This window comes from Dermacentor andersoni, chromosome 5 (genome assembly GCF_023375885.2).
Source record: "Dermacentor andersoni chromosome 5, qqDerAnde1_hic_scaffold, whole genome shotgun sequence".
Classification (NCBI taxonomy): domain Eukaryota; kingdom Metazoa; phylum Arthropoda; class Arachnida; order Ixodida; family Ixodidae; genus Dermacentor; species Dermacentor andersoni.
In genome coordinates this window covers 177829563-177848667 of record NC_092818.1, presented here as the reverse complement: position 1 = coordinate 177848667, position 19105 = coordinate 177829563, and the positions used below count along the sequence as shown (strand labels likewise).

The following is a 19105-nucleotide window of genomic DNA, read 5'->3' as shown; positions in this document are numbered from 1 at the left end:
GGAGAGAGAGAGAGAGAGAGAGAAATAGAAGACAGGAAAGGCAGAGAGGTTAACCAGACGCGTGTCCTGTTTGCTACCCTACAGTGGGGAAATGGGGTATGGGGATGAAGAGAGAGGGGGGGGAGAGCACAGTTTCGCGAACAGTTGAAGGTTCGCACCGAGCCTACACACGGTTTCCAAGACCTGTCGACTTGAGATATTTCAAGAGCGCTTTCGTGGCTTTCTGTGCCATCGACGCGTATGGCCGGGGTCCAAGGATCTTCATTACGGGAAATGGTCTAGAGTCCAGCAGGTTCAATGCTGTCCTGAGAACTTCACGCTTGACGTCGTATTGGGGACAGATACATAGGATGTGTTAAATCGTTTCTGTGGTTCCACAAGAGTCACTCATGTACGTATCCCTCATTCCAATGCGGAACGAGCAGGCCTTCGTAAATACCACCCCGAGCCAGAGGCGGCATAATACTGTCGCCTCAGAGCGAGAAATTTTTTTATGGCACTTGTAGCTTTAAGGATGAATCCAGCCTATGAAAATGACACTTCGGGAGGTTGGGAGAAAACCAGTATTTCTGTGTCCTAGCTTTTTTGCAGCGTCGGTTCTTGATAAGAGGATTGGAACTGGTCGGGCATCCAGATGGGCAGACCGGGAGGCTTCGTCGGCGACTTCATTACCAGCAATGTCGCTATGTCCAGGTAGCCACTAGCATATAATTTTATGCCCTTTAACGAGAGACCTCAAGCGACCTTTTCACGAGTGATTAACGCTCATCAAGAGTACATACCAGCATCTTTTACACCGGCGGCGAAGCCTTCCTCCCCCCTGTGGTGCCTGCGACAGCCTCAAGTGAATTTTGCTATTCCTGGAATTACAAAAAAGTCCAATCATCCATCGCCGGCTCTGAAGCAACTTACGCTCCTATTACTGCACCAGACGTATCATGACCTCATACATATATATACCGATGGTTCAACCTCACCTACCAGCTCAACTGCCGCATTCGTCGTTCCCGCCAAGAACGTTACAGTTAAATTCAAATTGTCGCACACTACTACATCTACATCGGCAGAACTTGCAGCTCTCCATGCCGCTATGATGTACAGTCGCGGACAGAATATTATGGACCATGAAATCTAAGAAAAAGCTGAATATCTCCGCAACCTCACAACGCAATCTGGTATTTGCATTTTGGACCTCGACTAAAATATGCTAACAACGTTGTCGTGGGCAGTTTTACTGGTTACTGCTACAGGCTGCTCGGGAATTGAACTTTTTCGGAGATCCCGTGGTCCATTTTATTCTGTCCGCGACTGTACATCACCGAAGAGCCAACAGAGAAATGGGTCGTATTTTGTAACTCTAAGGCAGCCCTTCATAGCATCAAGTCCGCATTACGTCGCAGAACTTACGAGCAAATGACATCTGAAATCAGGGAACTGCGCCACCTTGCTCTGGAAAGAGGACAACACATTATATTTCAGTGAATTCCTGCTCACTGTGGCATCGTCGGCAACAACCTAGCTGACAAGGCTGCCCGGTGTGCCCACGAAGATACCAAGACGCGTCCAACACCTTTGGCGAGGTCGGACGCTGCCAGAGAACTTCGCCTACTTGCGCGCAAGAAGTCCCAAGATCTCTGGATTTCAAGTGGCTTCAATTGCAGATTACGTAAACTGGACCCCACGCTACGGCTACAACTGCCATCTAGCCTTTCCCGCGGCGAAGCAACCTTGTTGTGTCGCTTGTGGTTGGGAGTGGCGTTCACGAACGCATACTCCTACCGTATGGGAATGGCCGAGAGCCCGATGTGCGACTCCTGTGGGTGCGAGGAGACCATCGAGCACCTATTGTGTACCTGCCCTCGCTACGATGTCCAACGCCTCTCTCTGCGCGCAACTTTACGCAGACTAGACTCGAGACCGTTCACCGAGTCAAAGATACTCGGACCGTGGCCATAACCGTCACTGGGTCGAAAAGCGATTCGTGCACTAGTGCGGTACTTGAAGTGCGCGGGCTTAAGAGACCGCTTATAGCGTCATTGTGTACGGTGTCCCTCCCACACGTACTCAGTGCTTACTCTCTCCCTTTCTTCCTCTTTCTATTCCCCTTTCCCCCACCCCCAGTGTAGGGTAGCAAACCGGATGCTGTCCTGGTTGACCTCCCTGCCTTTCCTACCCTTGCTTTCTCTCTCTCTCTCTCTTTAACGATAGCCTGATGGTGATCTCTTATTTCATATGTAAGCTCCTCATGAGTCCTACAGGGCAAAATGCAGACTCTGAAGTGCTGCCTTAGAGTCGCAAAAATGACCCCTTTCTGAGGTTTCTCTTGCAAAAGATATTTGACAGCAGCCCGCAGGGCAGCAAGCTCCGCCGCTGTTGATGTTGTCATGTGGGACAGTTTGAATTTGATTTTGATTTTTCGTAGCCGGAATGACAATGATACCTGAAGAGCTGGTAGGTGAGACTGAACCATCAGTATAGATGTGTATTCGGTCCCCGTATGTCTCATTGATCAATAGCAGCAACGCGCGGATAACACAGGCTTCCGAGAGCGAAAGCGTGGGTGACGTGGCGTCCCGGTGATGCCCTCTCCCCTCGCGCAACACCTGCCTGCTATCGCGGCAGGAGCTGTTCCCTTTCTCCCGCTCTGCTCCGTCAAGGGGCGTTCATGATGTGGTGTCGCAGCCAATGGAAATTTAGGTGTCGTTTTTCGCTTGTCCAGATGAGAGACGCTCAATGGGCGATTTGATAATTTCCCATCAATAAATAATTAGTTGGTGCTTTGGTTTAGCGTTTAGAACGCTTAACAAAGAGTAATTGCACTGAACGGCGACGAAGGCCTCGGCGCAACACAGTGCGCGAAATAATTCTTTGCCCGACAATCATAGACGTTCACCAAGTCACTTTCTATAAAACAAACATTTATTGACATTTGTGATCTTTGTGGTCCCATGAAAACGACAAAATAAATGCTAATATGAACAGAACTATCACATCTCTCATAACCATATTTTGCAAGTATAGAACAAAAATAGAACGTTCTCAAGTACAATACTGGATTCATTCGCAAACACATGAGTCAGAAGCCTAAATACAAACATTCATGATATTTACACAGTGAATACTTTGACTTACTCAAAGCGTATTTCGCTGGCCTAGAACATTTCTCGTTGCATTGCGGGTGATAAAAACCTACTAGAATACCTAAAAAACACCGCATCTCCAAATGTTTTTCTCGTGAACAACCTTTTTGTTAATTGTGCATCGTTATAAGTATTTAAAGCTGCAATAAATTTATATTTAATAGACTGAAACCAGTGAGCAAGCTACTTGCAGCATATTTGCCTCGACGTCATATTGGCAAGCACCAAAAGCAGTCATGCGCAATGTATAGAAGGCTACAGCATATATGGTAGCGGATTACGCAATAAACATGAATTACCAAGGAGATTAAGCACGTCATCGATTGCTTTAAGAGAAGATTGAAATTGACTTGGTGAAGTTTAGTAATTCTTCATAATGTGAAGGGAAATTCGTGAATACAATTATAGTGCAACTTCTGACGTGAGCTATAAATCTGTTGCCGTAAAATGTAAAGCTCACTGAATGGTAATGTGTCCCAGTATGATGTCCTTCATTATTCATCTGGCAAGCAATACGTTTTCAAGCAATAATACCAGTCTGGCCCAAGGAACATTTAGAGCAGCTTAAGCAATCGGAAAAAAAACGAATTAAAGAAGTAACGAAGAAATAAAATTCTAACTTGCTTTAATAAACCAATGTTTACATAAAATTTCTGTGAATGAATGTGACCACGAAACTCAGGACCACGTGTTGCTTTAGTAACGGGATGTTTTGGGCCACCGTCAAATACGAACCTGCTCAATGCACGTATAGGTAGTATAGGTAGCTGCAGGGTGCTCTTTAAATCAAGAGCTGACTAGTAGATTTCGCTTAGCTCCTTACTACGCATTTATGCACAGATGGTCATATTTCGGGCGTCTGGTACGTGATCATTGTGGAAAGTTTGGGCACACTGAAGGAACACAACAAGAAAAGGACACAAAGCCCACTCTGCGCTAGTCTTTGTGTCCTTCTTTTGTTATGTTCGTCCAGTGCGCGTAAAACTTTCCACAATATAGTCCTACCAACTAACCCGCCTTTCAGTTTTACTGGTACGTCATCTTTCCAAAAACAAGATTATAGTGATTTCCCTAGAAGAACTAAATTATTTTGAGAGGAGCACCAAGGATGTTAAGAAAGCCTACAACAATAGGGCATGCACATTATACTGAAACGGCGTGAGCTGCAGTGTTCTTACTTTTAACGATCCCCCAAAGCACTAACGATTCGCAGAACGAATTTGTAAGAGCAAATATCGTTTGGGTTACCCTTGCACGTGCCTTACAACAAGTTTGTCTTCCTGAAAACAGCTGCAGCGTATTCGGGAACGTACTCAAGCACTGAATGTGCTCAGCGCTTTAACAGTCTTGTAAGAACAAACCTGGTCTAAGTTACTATTGCAGGTGCTTATAACAAGTTCGTCTTTCTGAGCACCATTACATGCACTCGCGGAAGTACTCAAGCGCTCACAGTGCTCAGAACTATAAGGGCCTTTTATAAGAAGAAACACCGTTTAAGTTAACACAGCGGGCGCATTATAACAAGTTCGTCGTTCCGAGCACTACTGCAGCGCACTGGGAAAAGCAGCCAAGTGCTGTATGTGATCAGCACTATTCACGTGGAGCTGCGCCGCCATACGAATACTTTCGCCGAACGTTTACGCGAAATGGGCAAAGCAATGATACAAGGTACAACATTTGAGCCCCTTTCAACAGTGCTCTATTTTTTTAGAATACGTATTGGGCATCCTAAGTGGCCTCGCCATGCACAAAGTAAAATTATGCTGCTGCGTTACAATAGCACCCATCACACGAATATACCCGATATAATGAAAACGAAAGATTCGTTAGCTCTTGCTCCTGCTACGTCATACACCAAGGATCAAGACAGTGTACCATCCTTGTACTGTAATAATGCAACCAACACTAGTTTATATTATCACACATACTTGGCTTTGCAGCACTTACTCGTAGACCTCCAAGTTGCCCTGCTGTAAACACTATTGTCTGCTTGTCGAATCATTGTGGCATGCAGGAACAAACGTGGCGGAACAAGTCTCCCTCGCTTTGCAATAAGAGTGAGGTTTGATTGTCCTACAAACGTAATTTTTGAACTTCTCAGTTCTTTTTCTTCTTGTGTTTCTATTTGGCACCTATCCTCTGTGTTAGCAATTAAAAGGGATAACCCTCTCAGACACAACCTGCAGCTTCAGATTATTTCCAGCTGTAGTGTGCATTAATATCTGTTATAGCTGCTTTTTTTTTCTTTTTTGGTAGACAAAACCTCAACAAATAATCAAGAGGTAGATCCAGTTAAGTATGAAAATGAAGGCACGACTGCATACCGGAATTGCACTGTTGTGAGTTGTCTATTTAGACAAAAGCCATGTAAAGAATTGTACGTTAATAGATGTCAGTAAAAATAAGTCATGCTGTCTGAGATGTTGAGCAACAAGGTGAAAAATGGTTGCTAAAATGGATGATTACGCTTGCAACAACACTGCAAAAGTTCGGTAAGCGACTCATTGAATGAAGCCCGTGCTAGGATAGTCTGCAAAACATGGTACCGTGAGCAGCTATGACAAACGTCCGCTGCTAAGAGTCACAACACTGAGAAGTTCACATTTGTCGTACCACAAACACAGGCTTCTTGAAGAGGGCGCGTCCGCGAAGTACTCTTAGCCAACGCAACAAGGAGTGTACTTTGCATGGTTAAATACTGAGCTGGTCTTCGTATATGGCAATCACACACATAATTCCGACGCCGGCCAGCACTCCAATGTTCTTGACTATGAACATCTTGAAAGGACTCTTCCCTTTGTGCTGCTTCAGCTCGGGCAGCTGGAAAAGAAGAAAATGTGGAAACGTTGAGATACGGGTTTACAATAGTCCAAACAAGCATTTTTATTATGCTACAAGAATCATGCCTAACAAAATGCTGTTCAGCCAGATAACTTAAAATGGCTGAGAGTTTAGCAAATTGGTATGGATTCATGCTACTGAAAGGCCGGCATGCAAACGCGGACACAGCAAGTAATGAATGCGTTTACGCTGTCATTTTGGTTCCTTCTTGTGTACGCGTTTGCACGGCTGCCTTTCAGTTAGACGAATGTTACGACATTTCACATTTAATTTCGGCTCGTTTGAAGTTATACTTTACAAGGTTCCTCTTATCACATCTTTCCACTTTCATAAATATGAGCATGTTTTCTAGAGAACCGTGTCCAACACCAAAAATAGTGTCATTTTTTGACGAGACAGACAAAGCGTCGACAGACCTGCAAGCCATACCTAATGTCACTACCGAAGTGGCAAAAGCTTGATACAAAGACCCTTTCACATTACGGGTAATTGAAGCGCTAACGGGGATCTCTAATTGATATTTTTTTCTGAGAAGTCAGGAAGTTTGCGTGCCCACCAAGAACCACTGTGTGTTCTCTCCTAGCTTAACTGCGTCGACATAACGTCGTAGGTTTTCATGTTTGCGCTATAACAACTCATCAGTTTATTAAAGTCAGCGATGGTAAACGCTACGGGAAAGACATTACGTTACGTATTTTCCTAAACATAAAGCACTTTAAATGTATTTAGTTGGTGATAATACATAATGTCATAAACATCACCTGTAAAGTATGTCTTAGCTACAGCGAGTAAAACAAGCATACATTGATATACACTTTGTTTTAGCGAACAGAAACTAAACATTCGAGAAAGTAGCAATGCCACATTTTATGAACGTGAGTTCGTATCAAACAGACGCTGACACATTGACTGCTCTGCGATTTAGTAATGCAACAGCACACGCGAGATAATACTCTTGATAAGGTTAGAGAATAGTGAAGCGATACCGTCCTTTAACTACACACAACAAGGTGCTGGTACTATAAATGCTTAAAATAGATCAGTTGTTGAAGATTAGATTATGGGATTTTACGTCACAAAACAACGATCTGATTATGAGGCACGCCGTACTGGGAGACTCCGGAAATTTGGACCACCTGAGGTTCTTTAACGTGCACCTAAATCTAAGTACACGGGTGTTTTTGTATTTTGCCTCCATCGAAATGCGGCCGCCGCGGCTGGGCTTCGATCCCACGACCTCGAGCTTAGCAGCCCAACGCCATAGCCACTAAGCAACCGCGGCGGGTAGTTATCCAAGAAAGAGCAAGGGCAGGTAACTAGCGCCAAAGCCATCAATGCGTATTTTAGTGGCCAACAACAACTATTGTTAGTGAAACGATGATACGATGATGCGATGAATAACATTAAATGGCAGCGTATGTATACCTTACAAATGTCAAACTATACCGAACGCAAATATTGACTCTTCAATTTAGTTCCCGTATTGCAAGTAAAGTGCTCTTAGAATCGTTTCCAAAAAGCGTTGTCAGACCTGTCAATCGAAACTTATTTCTGCTGATACAGCGTTGCATCAAGAAATCAAAACGCGCCACTTGTCTTATGCATAAGACATCGCACATCGAGCAGTGTATGCGCTCACCATGTCTACGAGTGCTACGTAGAGGAAGATGCCCGCGGTGACGGTGAGGATCCAGTCTCGTGCAGCTACCTCTTCACCCAACAAGAATCCTGCGTAGAGACCAGCGAACGCCGCCATCGCGGACAAGAAGTTGAGCAGCAGTGCGCGGCGGTAGCTCAGCCCGGTCGAGATGAGCACCACGAAGTCGCCTGCAAAAAGTACAGTGGAGGTAGCGTAAGTACATACACGTACATATGAAGAGGAATGATACCTTTCATTATGTACTAGTTTTTAAAGAGATAGTTGATGTCCCGGTTACTCGCTCTTTCGCTTTCATCCGGAACCTGTAGATTAAATGTAATGTTTTGTTTCGTTTGGTATTTTTCCTTCGGGGGACTTGCCGCAGGACATATGTAGATAAAGAATATTGAACAAAAAGTGCCAAATAAATTCCGCGGTGTAACGCACCAAAACCACAACCTAATTATGAGTTGTATGCTTTAGTGGAGGACTCCGGAATAATTTTGACAACCTTGGTTTCATTAACAGGCCAGTAAACCTACGTTTTTGCATTTCGTTCCGTTCGAAATGTGGCCATCGACGCAATCGAACCCGTGACCCCAAACTCAGCAGAGCAATGGTCATCAAACAAAGACATGTAGCCCTGTAAGAAGCAAGTAATGCAAAAACTAACGTCCATAAATGCGGTCACGAGGTTTCCGTTAGCGTAGACTCAGAAATATAGGGAAGCTGTGCAGAATAACTGTCTGATATATTTACTAACATTTGAAGGTATCCTGGTGACATTGTACAGAACATTCAGAAGAGTTCAAAAGAGTTCAGGAACAAAGTTTTTACTAAGTCACGAGGTGTTTTCTCACCAAACTCGTGTGGCAGTTCGTGGCAGAATACGGCAAGGGATGTGGAGAGACCACTCTTTAGGCCCGACGAAAAAGCAGCGCCAATAGCCAAGCCATCAGCAACGTTGTGGATGGCGCCGCCGATGATCACCATTGTTGCCAGCGTCGACATACCTGCGAATCTTACCTATTGTCATCACCGAAATAGCAGAAGCTTCATACAAAAAACTTCTCAGGTTATGACTAATCGAAGGGCTAATGGGCGTCTATAATAAATAAAGAGTGAGGTTATTATGGCTGCATGATTGATCAACGCAGGAGGCTGCCACAGTTACAACTTCCGCTTTCAATGCGGGAAAGACCCAATGCTCAAAACATGTATGTGGATCCACATTCATATTGTACAGTGTACACTTTTCTCTCTTTTTAGTTAGTTTCTTTAGTGAGCAGTTACTGCATGTGTTACTGAAGGGTGCCGTAAACATAGCTCCACAAACAAGTACAGTACGCATTACAGCACAGCTTACAAGGACGGAACCAGACCGAACGCTTTTATATAAAATCTGGGATGTTAATCATTATATACAGACGACAACGATCAGGTGCGTTAAAAGCACTCACATTCGATTCAGATTTACATAATGCATGAGTGCGAAAGCGCAAGGGTAGTTATTACAATGGTAACGTTAGTTACACAATGGTAACGAGATCATGCTAAAAGTCCACTTAGACACCACAGGAACAAGTATAATGTGCTAGTGCTCACCACAACAAAGTGCTCGAGACTTTAGCACCGGAACTTGTGGGTTCTCTTCAAGTGGTAACGATGGTGTACTCGAGCAGTGCGCCTGTAAAATGGAGAAAATAGACAAGAAGATGTTAGTGTAGAAGCGAGACGTGGTCGGCTGCTTACTGGTTTTCTATCATGAGAAGAATTAATGTTTGACACGGACACTATGGTTACACCGCACCAGATGTCTGGATACTTATCGCCTGCCTCTTGCTTCTGCTTCTCAGAGCCTGACTTGACTTATTTCCAAGCGCTTTGCTGCGTGCGCAGACAGTGTTCCCTCTATCCCGCTTCCCTCTTTCTGTTCCCCCTTTCCCTTGCCCCAGTGTAGGGTAGAAAACTGGACGCTGATCTGGTTGACGTCCCTGCCTTTCCTCTCTTTGCTATCTCTCTCTCTCTCTCTCTCTTTCAGAGCCTGCAAAACCAACGCTAACCCGAGCTTCGTAATCTGCATACTATCACTGTAACCGCTCACGGGTGGTGAATTTGCTCCATCGGCGCATGCAGTGCTACGCTGAGCATGCTGCTATACCGCCACCATTCAGGAACTGTACCACTCCCAGGAACGAGCAGTGTCATACCTCCATGCCCTCAGCAAAATCACCCTCCGTAATTTTAGACTGGCTTACATGGCTACTAGAACGAGACAATGAATATTCTACAGCCATCCACATGAGTGCTTTGGGCAGAAGCACTTTCGGCGAATGATGGTGGCGGCGGTTGAGAGGCACCGATGTGTATCACAGCTTGAGAAGGTTGGGCACTAAACGTTGACTTTCCCATGGCATAAAACGGCGACTTCAGACTTCACATATTCTTTCCAGTGTTTATTTTGCCCTGTGCTGTTGAACGACGCGAGTAGTGGACGCACTTGATGCGTGCTACTGGCTCGTCATACCATACTGAGTGTTGGTTAAAGGGAATCCTTACGGCCAACGTTTACATACAACAGCAAGCTAGACGAGGGGACATCAAAATTAACTAAACATTTCTTTTCGAAGTTACTTCAACCGTCAAACATAGGGAGTTCAATGTCCAGTTTAAGCGCGGGCACCGGCAAACTTGGGCTGCTTGTCTGATGTGGTTTGAACTTATACTAGTACTCCGTAATTCGTCTGAAGATTGTTGCTGATGCTGTAAACTATGACTGCAAAAGATGGTTCCTTCAACACGGGCAATTCAATTCTTCTCATTATCATAGCACAAACCCACCAGTACAATGAGGGCGTCGCACATTCTTGCTCGACGAAGGCAGATGTTATGATAAATCAAATCAGAAAGTATGTTGTTCTTAATACTGAACTGCTACTCTAAGTATAAAGTATTAGTGGTCTGATATAGGAATATATTTATCTAGCATGTTAATCGATGTTGGCCGTTCAGGGAGTGCCCCATGGACATCCCTGAACCGTATCACACTTTCAATGAACTGATCGCGTGTAGGTAGCAAATTGGTATCGGTATCGTTGAACTGCGTTCTAGATTTCCACGAACTGTGAAGGCCCAGAAGCATTATGGTGTCATACGGAAAAACATCTGCTTCTAACGGTAAGAATGTTATTCCATGTGGATCTAAAGGTAACTGTTTCTTTAATTAACGTCCTTTGTAGCACATCCCAAAAATGATGGGATCCCAGCAATCTAGACATATATGCTCTGGCGTTTCAGGTTTCCTGCATAAGTAGTTAATGGACCACGCGACAAAAATACCACTGTTATGCATCCATGCTTTAACTGATAATGTAATATTGTGTAGTTTAAAGAAAAAGTTTTACTGAATATTGTACTGGCATATTTTAAACTCTTTAGAGGAAATCTCCTGCGCCTCCACAGTTTGAGATATAGTAAATCGGTACAGGGAGCATAGTGTCTATTAGGGCTGTATACAGTTTTTCCTAACTATATTGGCGAGGTACTGCATTGAAAACTGCACATGCAACATTCTGTACTCAGGCACGACTTCTCGTAGACAACCTTTAACGGCACCATGCATTGCTTCATACGAGCACACAACAAATCCTGGAAGGTGACGACATGAAATCACTTGCATGATTGTGCGAAGTAACACATGATTCTGATCGCGAAGGTACATAAAGCGCGACACAACTTGTTGCACAAATAAATGTGCCAACCCAAGGCCCCCTTTCTTTACGGGCGAGAACAAGTTTGTGTGGCTGGTTCTTTCCCAAGTCGATGCCTATGTGAAAACGGCGAAGACAGGGTGGATTTTTCAAATGTCGATTCGCGAATCACAAAGCGCATTCACGACATACCATATCATTGAGGTAAAAAATTATTTATAGTCTGTGTGGCACGCGAGAACATTGACAGCTGCCGTCCTTGCCTTTTCCTTTGCTCTCGCCGCTGGTTCATTCCAGTACGGCTCCGGGTAGCGATACGAGTCGAGAGGTACGCCTAGATACGTTGTTGCAGTGGTAGACCATCGAAGTCGAGAGATGTAATCTGGTGTTTCATCCCATTCACCATGCCAGAACCCATAACTCGTCTACCGGTTTATTTGCACCCCGCTGCATTTGCAGAAGGTTTCAGCTAACACTTCACACATACTATCTCACAAATACCTCACGAATACAAGTAAGCCTCACAAATACTATCTCTATTAGAACAGAATATGCCGATGTCATCGGCATACGCCAAAATTTTCACGTGTGTTGACTGTAACTTGATGCCTGTTATCTGTTCATTATTATAGATGGCCTTGCGCAAAGGCTCAAGCAAGGTAGGTTGCGAAAAGCAGGGGCGACAGCGGACATCGCTGCCTCACAGGAGACCGCACTTGGGAGCTGCCAGTCAGGTCGCCGCTTAAAATAACCCGAATTGAGCAGTTAGCATGCGCCATCCTGACACCGTCTGTTAATACGCTTCCTACGTTAGAATGCTCTAATATGGCGAAGAAAACATCGTCGGAAACACGGTCGAAGGCTTTAGTGAGATCTAGTTGCATCATAGTTGAATCAACATCAGCACATAGCAAAGTGTGGATAATTTGCCATGTCAAGATCCAGGCGCAGCTTTAGTTTCACCGAGACATGTTTCGCATAGTTGCGCTATCGCCCCGCAAATAAATCTTACGCCTGTATCAGAAATAAAAAAAATTTCGTATCCAATAGTATGCTTGGAAGTGCCACAACACCTATGTTCGTTGGCGATATGCATATTGGCTTCGAAAAAAAGTCCTAAATGAAGCACCGACCCGGGACGCTGTACGGGCAGTTACTGCCGATTTTGATAGCCGTTTCTTGTTCTGCGCGCAAGCGATATGCAACGTTTTCTTAGTTCGATGATGCGTATCAAGGGACACGTCTGCCTAGTCACATAAAATGCGTAAGAGAAGTGTAGGCTAGAGCTGCCAGCCTTCGGCAGCAGCACATATACCTATGTTTATAACGCGTCACATCGGCGCTCATCGCTTCTTGTGCTGAGACTGTAGACATGAAAAAATTCTTTATTTAGGAACACCGATGCGAAAGCTGAAATATAGAGTGATTTATTGTTGTTAGACTTGTTGATTCCTGAGCCCAGACGGGCCGATAGCGTGTAGACGGACAAGGTAGACACACTGGACCCACACTTCGGTGGAAGGGACCGATCTCAACGCGGGTAGCTGGCGATTGCTGAAATGTGTGTATTTGAGCTTCAGAGCCTTTATGTATTATTTTTAGTACACTAGCGAAAGTGTAAGCGCACGAATCACCTCAGCTTTGTTATCGGTGCGATAATATCAATCAGCGGTAGGCTTCGAACTCGGGCTCCGTTCGAACGCGTCTGAACGACTTCTGGATTTCGTGTTGACTCCACAACATTGCAACAACGACAACCACTTGCGGTCGTCGGTTACATACAAACTACTAAAAAACAAGGTGGCCTCGGCGTTTACGTGGTTTCGTTAAAGAATGTAACTATCCGCCCAGTCAAAATGGATAATGCAGGAAACGAAAGTGATCTTCAGTGTCAAATATGCATGCGTAAACAGGGCAGCTGACGCACATTTATTCCAAGCTGCGATGCGAAATAGACTTTTATGACCCCAAAATATAGCATTATTTAGGACATGAGACTAGTATCTAGCGATGAAATTGTATAAAGCATTGAATATTCAGTAGCGCCTATACTCCTTGCGTACTGGAACCAGTGCGGCACACACGCACACAGCGCAGTTTCCAGTGCGAGCCAGCGAACTGCAGCGAGAACTAGCGCGTGTACAGAGCCGGTATCTTGTGCACGTTCAAAACCCGACGTTCGATTTCGCCTCTCGCGATTGGACTAGATTATCCTAGGCCGCGATATCGGCACAGCCTGGACAATCGCGCGAGGCGAAATCGAACGTCGGCTTTTCGAACATGCACAAGATAGCGGCCCAGCACAAACTAGTGCGCCCCAGCGCCATGGAAGTGAAACAAGCGTCTCGTCCAGTGTGACCCAGCTCTTATCCAGCGTTCTCACTGGTGTCCCAGTGATTCCTAGCAACCGTCAGCTTCCCCAGTGCGATCCATCGTCAAAAACCGCACTGATTTCACACTGGAAGGCACTGGAATACGCTGGTTTTGTCAATAGGGCGAGGCTTGCAGGAAAATTATTGCACAAATTATTCAGCTTTACAAACCATCCCCAAACAATTGACAACGCCTGTAGGTGCTAAAAACAGCCTAGACTATGACTGCTTGATCAAGTTGGTTGCAAGGACGTCTGGGTCGCGTTCACCTTCTTATGGAGGTTGGAAATTATTCAGTCAAACGTAGTAAGGACATGAAGACGTTCTTAATTAGGCAGTTAAATTTACTTTGTTATTTACCTCATAGATATGGCTAAAAACTGCAAGTGGCATGACTCAATTCTCTACCGAAGCAATTTTAAGGGCCAACAAACTTTTCCTAGCTCTTTTTCTTTCTTGCTTGACACTTGCGATACCAACCTGTCATAGCGCGTCACGCCACTGCACTCTTCGTTTTACACAAACAATATGCAGACCGTATCATTACCAGTTCAACGCTGGACTCCGTCTTCGCTGACACTTTTGTCATGTGAAGATTCTCAGGAATGTTCTTGGGGAGGTGACTATGCCCATGACCATCTGTCTGCACAAAACATGTAGGCAACTCTAGTCAAATACACTGAGGTTCTTGCTAGACAAAGTTGCAAAATATTCAAAAGGCAATGTTTACCGGGTGCCACAGACCAGGGATAAAAATGTGACATTCACATGCACTTAAATGGAGCTAAAGATGACATGACGTTCGTAGTCATGGACTGTTTGTCAGCATTGCCTTTTAGATGCACATTAGGCAGATGTGAGAAGCACTGCTACGGGCATCTCTAGCGAAATCCTCTTGCCCATGAGCGAAATCAACCAATCCGATAGCCCATTAACTGCATCATACGAAAAAAGCGCGCAGCATGTTGCAAGCGTGCATCACGTATACCCACGTGCTTATGAGTTAAAGTAACTATTCGCAGCATAAAATCTGGTTATTTTCGACGGTAAGCACTTACTGTGCTAAGCGCACGGCAATGTGCCGCTCGAGATGGGGAGAAAGAACAAACATTATTATTATGTGAATGCAGGCCTTGTCTTCAGTTAACTATTTGTTTATTACGTTAATTGTGGCCTACAATAGTTTGCTTGACCCTCTGTATTTTCCGTTAGCGTTCTGTCCTGATACTCTAAATTATTCGCCTTTGTTGAAAAATGGTATGTTTCTCTATTATTTTATCCTTAATTTTTTTGATCCCTCATTTATACTACTACAGGCGCCCAAGGAAAAGAATTATTGATGATGATTATAATGATCATGCTGATATGATGATATAATATTTCAGACAACAGGATATCACCAATTGAAGCAATTAAACATAGTTTACAAGCTGTTACGTACCATAAGTTCTTGCCGTGCCCACGGGCCACAATTTGGCTTTTAACATTCCATGCCATTTTGACTGAAATTTCATTTCATGCACTGGACTTGCCTAGCAGCAGGCACTTTTTAGGCTAATCATGATGTCAGTCGTGTGGTACCAGCGAGCTAGACATACCTGTTCACCACAAAATATGGTGCTCAAGGCCTCAAAGATGAACAGGCCGTATAAGGCCCCGACGAGACCTAGCTGCTTCCACATGTACTCTGGAACCAGGCTGTCGTGGTCGTGGCTATGTGCGTGTGAGTGACCTCCCGCTCCATGGTCCGTATCGTGGCTGTGCAGACCAAGTACCTGAACAAGCCATGAAAAGTGATTTTAGTCTTCACCGTCTAATATAGTACACATCGTGCTCAAAAGTTTAAACGTCGCTAACCAATTTCGGCTGTAAGCTAAGGATTCTTTGAAGTCTGTGGTAAATAATTTTTCTATCTGGTCACATAGTTTAGTATTAAGCCAGGAAAGTGCATATAAATTTCGTAGACAGTACGTTTCACTCATATAAATATAAATTTCACTCATAAACGTTGCTATCACTTTTCATTGGGGTCATGCGACAGTAGCTTTGATCCTTCAATTGAAACAAACTTGAAAAAAGTGACTTATTTCAATCTACATGTTTAAGTTCTATTAGTACTATAGCTGTTGGTATAGGCAAAGTGTATAGCTAAAAGCGAAAACTTTTTGTGTCGCAAGTGACCAGTTGTCTGTGCCATGGCTGTATGTATATTCCACCGGACCATATTATCCACCGGACCAAGTTATAAACAAAACTATAATGAGAGTTCAAAATGGACGCAGCTTTTCATGCGTCATCAAGAAGTGCCGCCATGTTTCATTTATACGGCTCGTTCTGTCTCCAGGCTGCCCGGCGCTCTTTACAATATCGCATCAACGCTTGTCGTTCACGGCTTTTTCCGTTTATGCACTGAGTTACTGAGTAATTGTGCCAGCACGTCTTCTTTAAATTTGCATAAATGTCAAAGAGGAATAGGTAGTTGAAGCCGGCTCCACAAAGAAGACCGGCATGAATGTTGCTGGAGACATCACCGCTATTGCATCGCAAATATCTCGAGGAATAAACAAGATGTACACAACTCTTTTCCTCGTGACAAAAGGAAAAATGCGTATGGCCCGTTCAGCTAGAGACCTTCAAATACCGCGATAAAAACTTCTTATCGTAAAGTTACTCAAAGTCTCGCGAACAGCATGTTACGGAATCGACTAGCGAGTGGTGCGCGGTCGCAGTTTCCGTGTCAGCGTCCCAGTTTGCGTCCCTTGCGCTGGTCAGGGTGCCTCCATAGAGTCGCTCCTCAATGGCGGCGCTGCTATTCAGCAACCCTAGTACTGACCGTTTTACAGCGAGTCTGCCAAAGAGATTTACACAACCGTTCTCGAGCGGTGACGGTGTGCGGCGGTGTGCTCGGTTGTGCCAATCAAAGAACAATCAGCAGTAAAACCTGTGCAGGAGGCCCAAATTTTTGCTTTCATAAGTACTTATCAATGATTATAAGGTTACGTTGTGTACACTAGACTCTAACAGACAACTTCTTGCCGGCGACTTTTCTAGCCAGTAATCTGTTCTTATTTCTTTCGTCGCGTTTTACTGGTTCCATGGCGGATGTCCGCTAGGAGGTTGCATGGTTGTGACAGTGACCACTGATGGCATGGTCCAGCAACGCAGCTGCGTGGGAGCCCCACAGTGGTGGTATAACCAGTGCGTCGGGTATGAGTCATCACGGACAGGCCGCCATTGGAATATGAACCTGGCAACGTTTAACGCTAGAACGTTATCTAGTGAGGCGAGTCTAGCAGTGCTATTGGAGGAATTAGAGGGCAGTAAATGGGATATAATAGGGCTCAGTGAAGTTAGGAGGCCAAAAGAAGCATATACAGTGCTAAAAAGCGGGCACGTCCTGTGCTACCGCGGCCTAGAGGAAAGAAGAGAACTAGGAGTCGGATTCCTGATTAATAAGAATATAGCTGGTAACATACAGGAATTCTATAGCATTAACGAGAGGGTGGCAGGTCTTGTTGTTAAACTTAATAAGAGGTACAAGATGAAGATTGTGCAGGTCTACGCCCCTACATCCAGTCATGATGACCAGGAAGTCGAATGCTTCTATGAAGACGTGGAATCGGCGATGGGTAGAGTGAAAACCAAATACACTATACTAATGGGCGACTTTAATGCCAAGGTAGGCAAGAAGCAGGCTGGAGACAAGGCAGTGGGGGAATATGGCATAGGCACTAGGAATAGCAGGGGGGAGTTATTAGTCGAGTTTGCGGAACAGAATAATATGAGGATAATGAATACTTTCTTCCGCAAGCGGGATAGCCGAAAGTGGACGTGGAGGAGCCCGAACGGTGAGACTAGAAATGAAATAGACCTCATACTCTGCGCTAACCCTGGCATCATACAAGATGTGGACGTGCTCGGCAAGGTGCGCTGCAGTGACCACAGGATGGTAAGAACTCGAATTAGCCTAGACCTGAGGAGGGAACGGAAGAAACTGGTACATAAGAAGCCGATCAATGAGTTAGCGGTAAGAGGGAAAATAGAGGAATTCCAGATCAAGCTACAGAACAGGTATTCGGCTTTAACTCAGGAAGAGGACCTTAGTGTTGAAGCAATGAACGACAATCTTGTGGGCATCATTAAGAAATGTGCAATGGAAGTCGGTGGTAACTCGATTAGGCAGGATACCAGTAAACTATCGCAGGCGACGAAAGATCTGATCAAGAAACGCCAATGTATGAAAGCCTCTAACCCTACATCTATAATAGAACTGGCAGAACTTTCAAAGTTAATCAACAAGCGTAAGACAGCTGACATAAGGAAGTATAATATGGATAGAATTGAACATGCTCTCAGGAACGGCGGAAGCCTAAAAACAGTGAAGAAGAAACTAGGAATTGGCAAGAATCAGATGTATGCGTTAAGAGACAAAGCCGGCAATATCATTACTAATATGGATGAGATAGTTCAAGTGGCTGAGGAGTTCTATAGAGATTTATACAGTACCAGTGGCACCCACGACGATAATGGAAGAGAAAATAGTCTAGAGGAATTCGAAGTCCCAAAGGTAACGCCGGAAGAAGTAAAGAAAGCCTTGGGAGAAATGCAAAGGGGGAAGGCAGCTGGGGAGGATCAGGTAACAGCAGATTTGTTGAAGGATGGTGGGCAGATTGTTCTAGAGAAACTGGCCACCCTGTATACGCAATGCCTCATGACGTCGAGCGTACCGGAATCTTGGAAGAACGCTAACATAATCCTAATCCATAAGAAAGGGGACGCCAAAGACTTGAAAAACTATAGACCGATCAGCTTACTGTCCGTTGCCTACAAAATATTTACTAAGGTAATCGCAAATAGAATCAGGAACACCTTAGACTTCTGTCAAGCAAAGGACCAGGCAGGATTCCGTAAAGGCTACTCAACAATAGATCATATTCACACTATCAATCAGGTGATAGAGAAATGTGCGGAATATAACCAACCCTTATATATAGCTTTCATTGATTATGAAAAAGCGTTTGATTCTGTCGAAACCTCAGCAGTCATGGAGGCATTAAGGAATCAGGGTGTAGACGAGCCGTATGTAAAAATACTGAAAAATATCTATAGCGGCTCCACAGCCACCGTAGTCCTCCATAAAGAAAGCAACAAAATCCCAATAAAGAAAGGCGTCAGGCAGGGAGATACGATCTCTCCAATGCTATTCACAGCGTGTTTACAGGAGGTATTCAGAGACCTGGATTGGGAAGAATTGGGGATAAAAATTAATGGAGAATACCTTAGTAACTTGCGATTCGCTGATGATATTGCCTTGCTTAGTAACTCAGGGGACCAATTGCAATGCATGCTCACTGACCTGGAGAGGCAAAGCAGAAGAGTGGGTCTAAAAATTAATCTGCAGAA

The 19105-nt window shown here is 44.5% G+C and overlaps 2 protein-coding genes across 5 annotated transcripts in view; one reads left to right on the top strand and one right to left on the bottom strand.

The window, feature by feature from the left end:
- Window positions 1-19105, top strand: part of LOC126531667 (uncharacterized) — a 698627-nt gene that overhangs the window by 486741 nt on the left and 192781 nt on the right. The window lies entirely within an intron of this gene.
- LOC126531656 (zinc transporter ZIP10-like) overlaps window positions 2898-19105 on the bottom strand; it is a 92555-nt gene continuing 76347 nt past the window's right edge. For all 4 annotated transcript variants that reach the window (XM_055071350.2, XM_050179287.3, XM_055071351.2 and 1 more), the window contains 6 exons: window positions 15301-15477; window positions 14250-14345; window positions 9226-9307; window positions 8481-8633; window positions 7621-7808; window positions 2898-5960 (listed from right to left, as the gene is read on the bottom strand). In XM_055071350.2, the coding sequence (XP_054927325.1) occupies window positions 5832-5960; window positions 7621-7808; window positions 8481-8633; window positions 9226-9307; window positions 14250-14345; window positions 15301-15477 (825 nt within the window). In that variant the 3' untranslated portion in view covers window positions 2898-5831. The remainder of the gene's footprint in view (window positions 5961-7620; window positions 7809-8480; window positions 8634-9225; window positions 9308-14249; window positions 14346-15300; window positions 15478-19105) is intronic.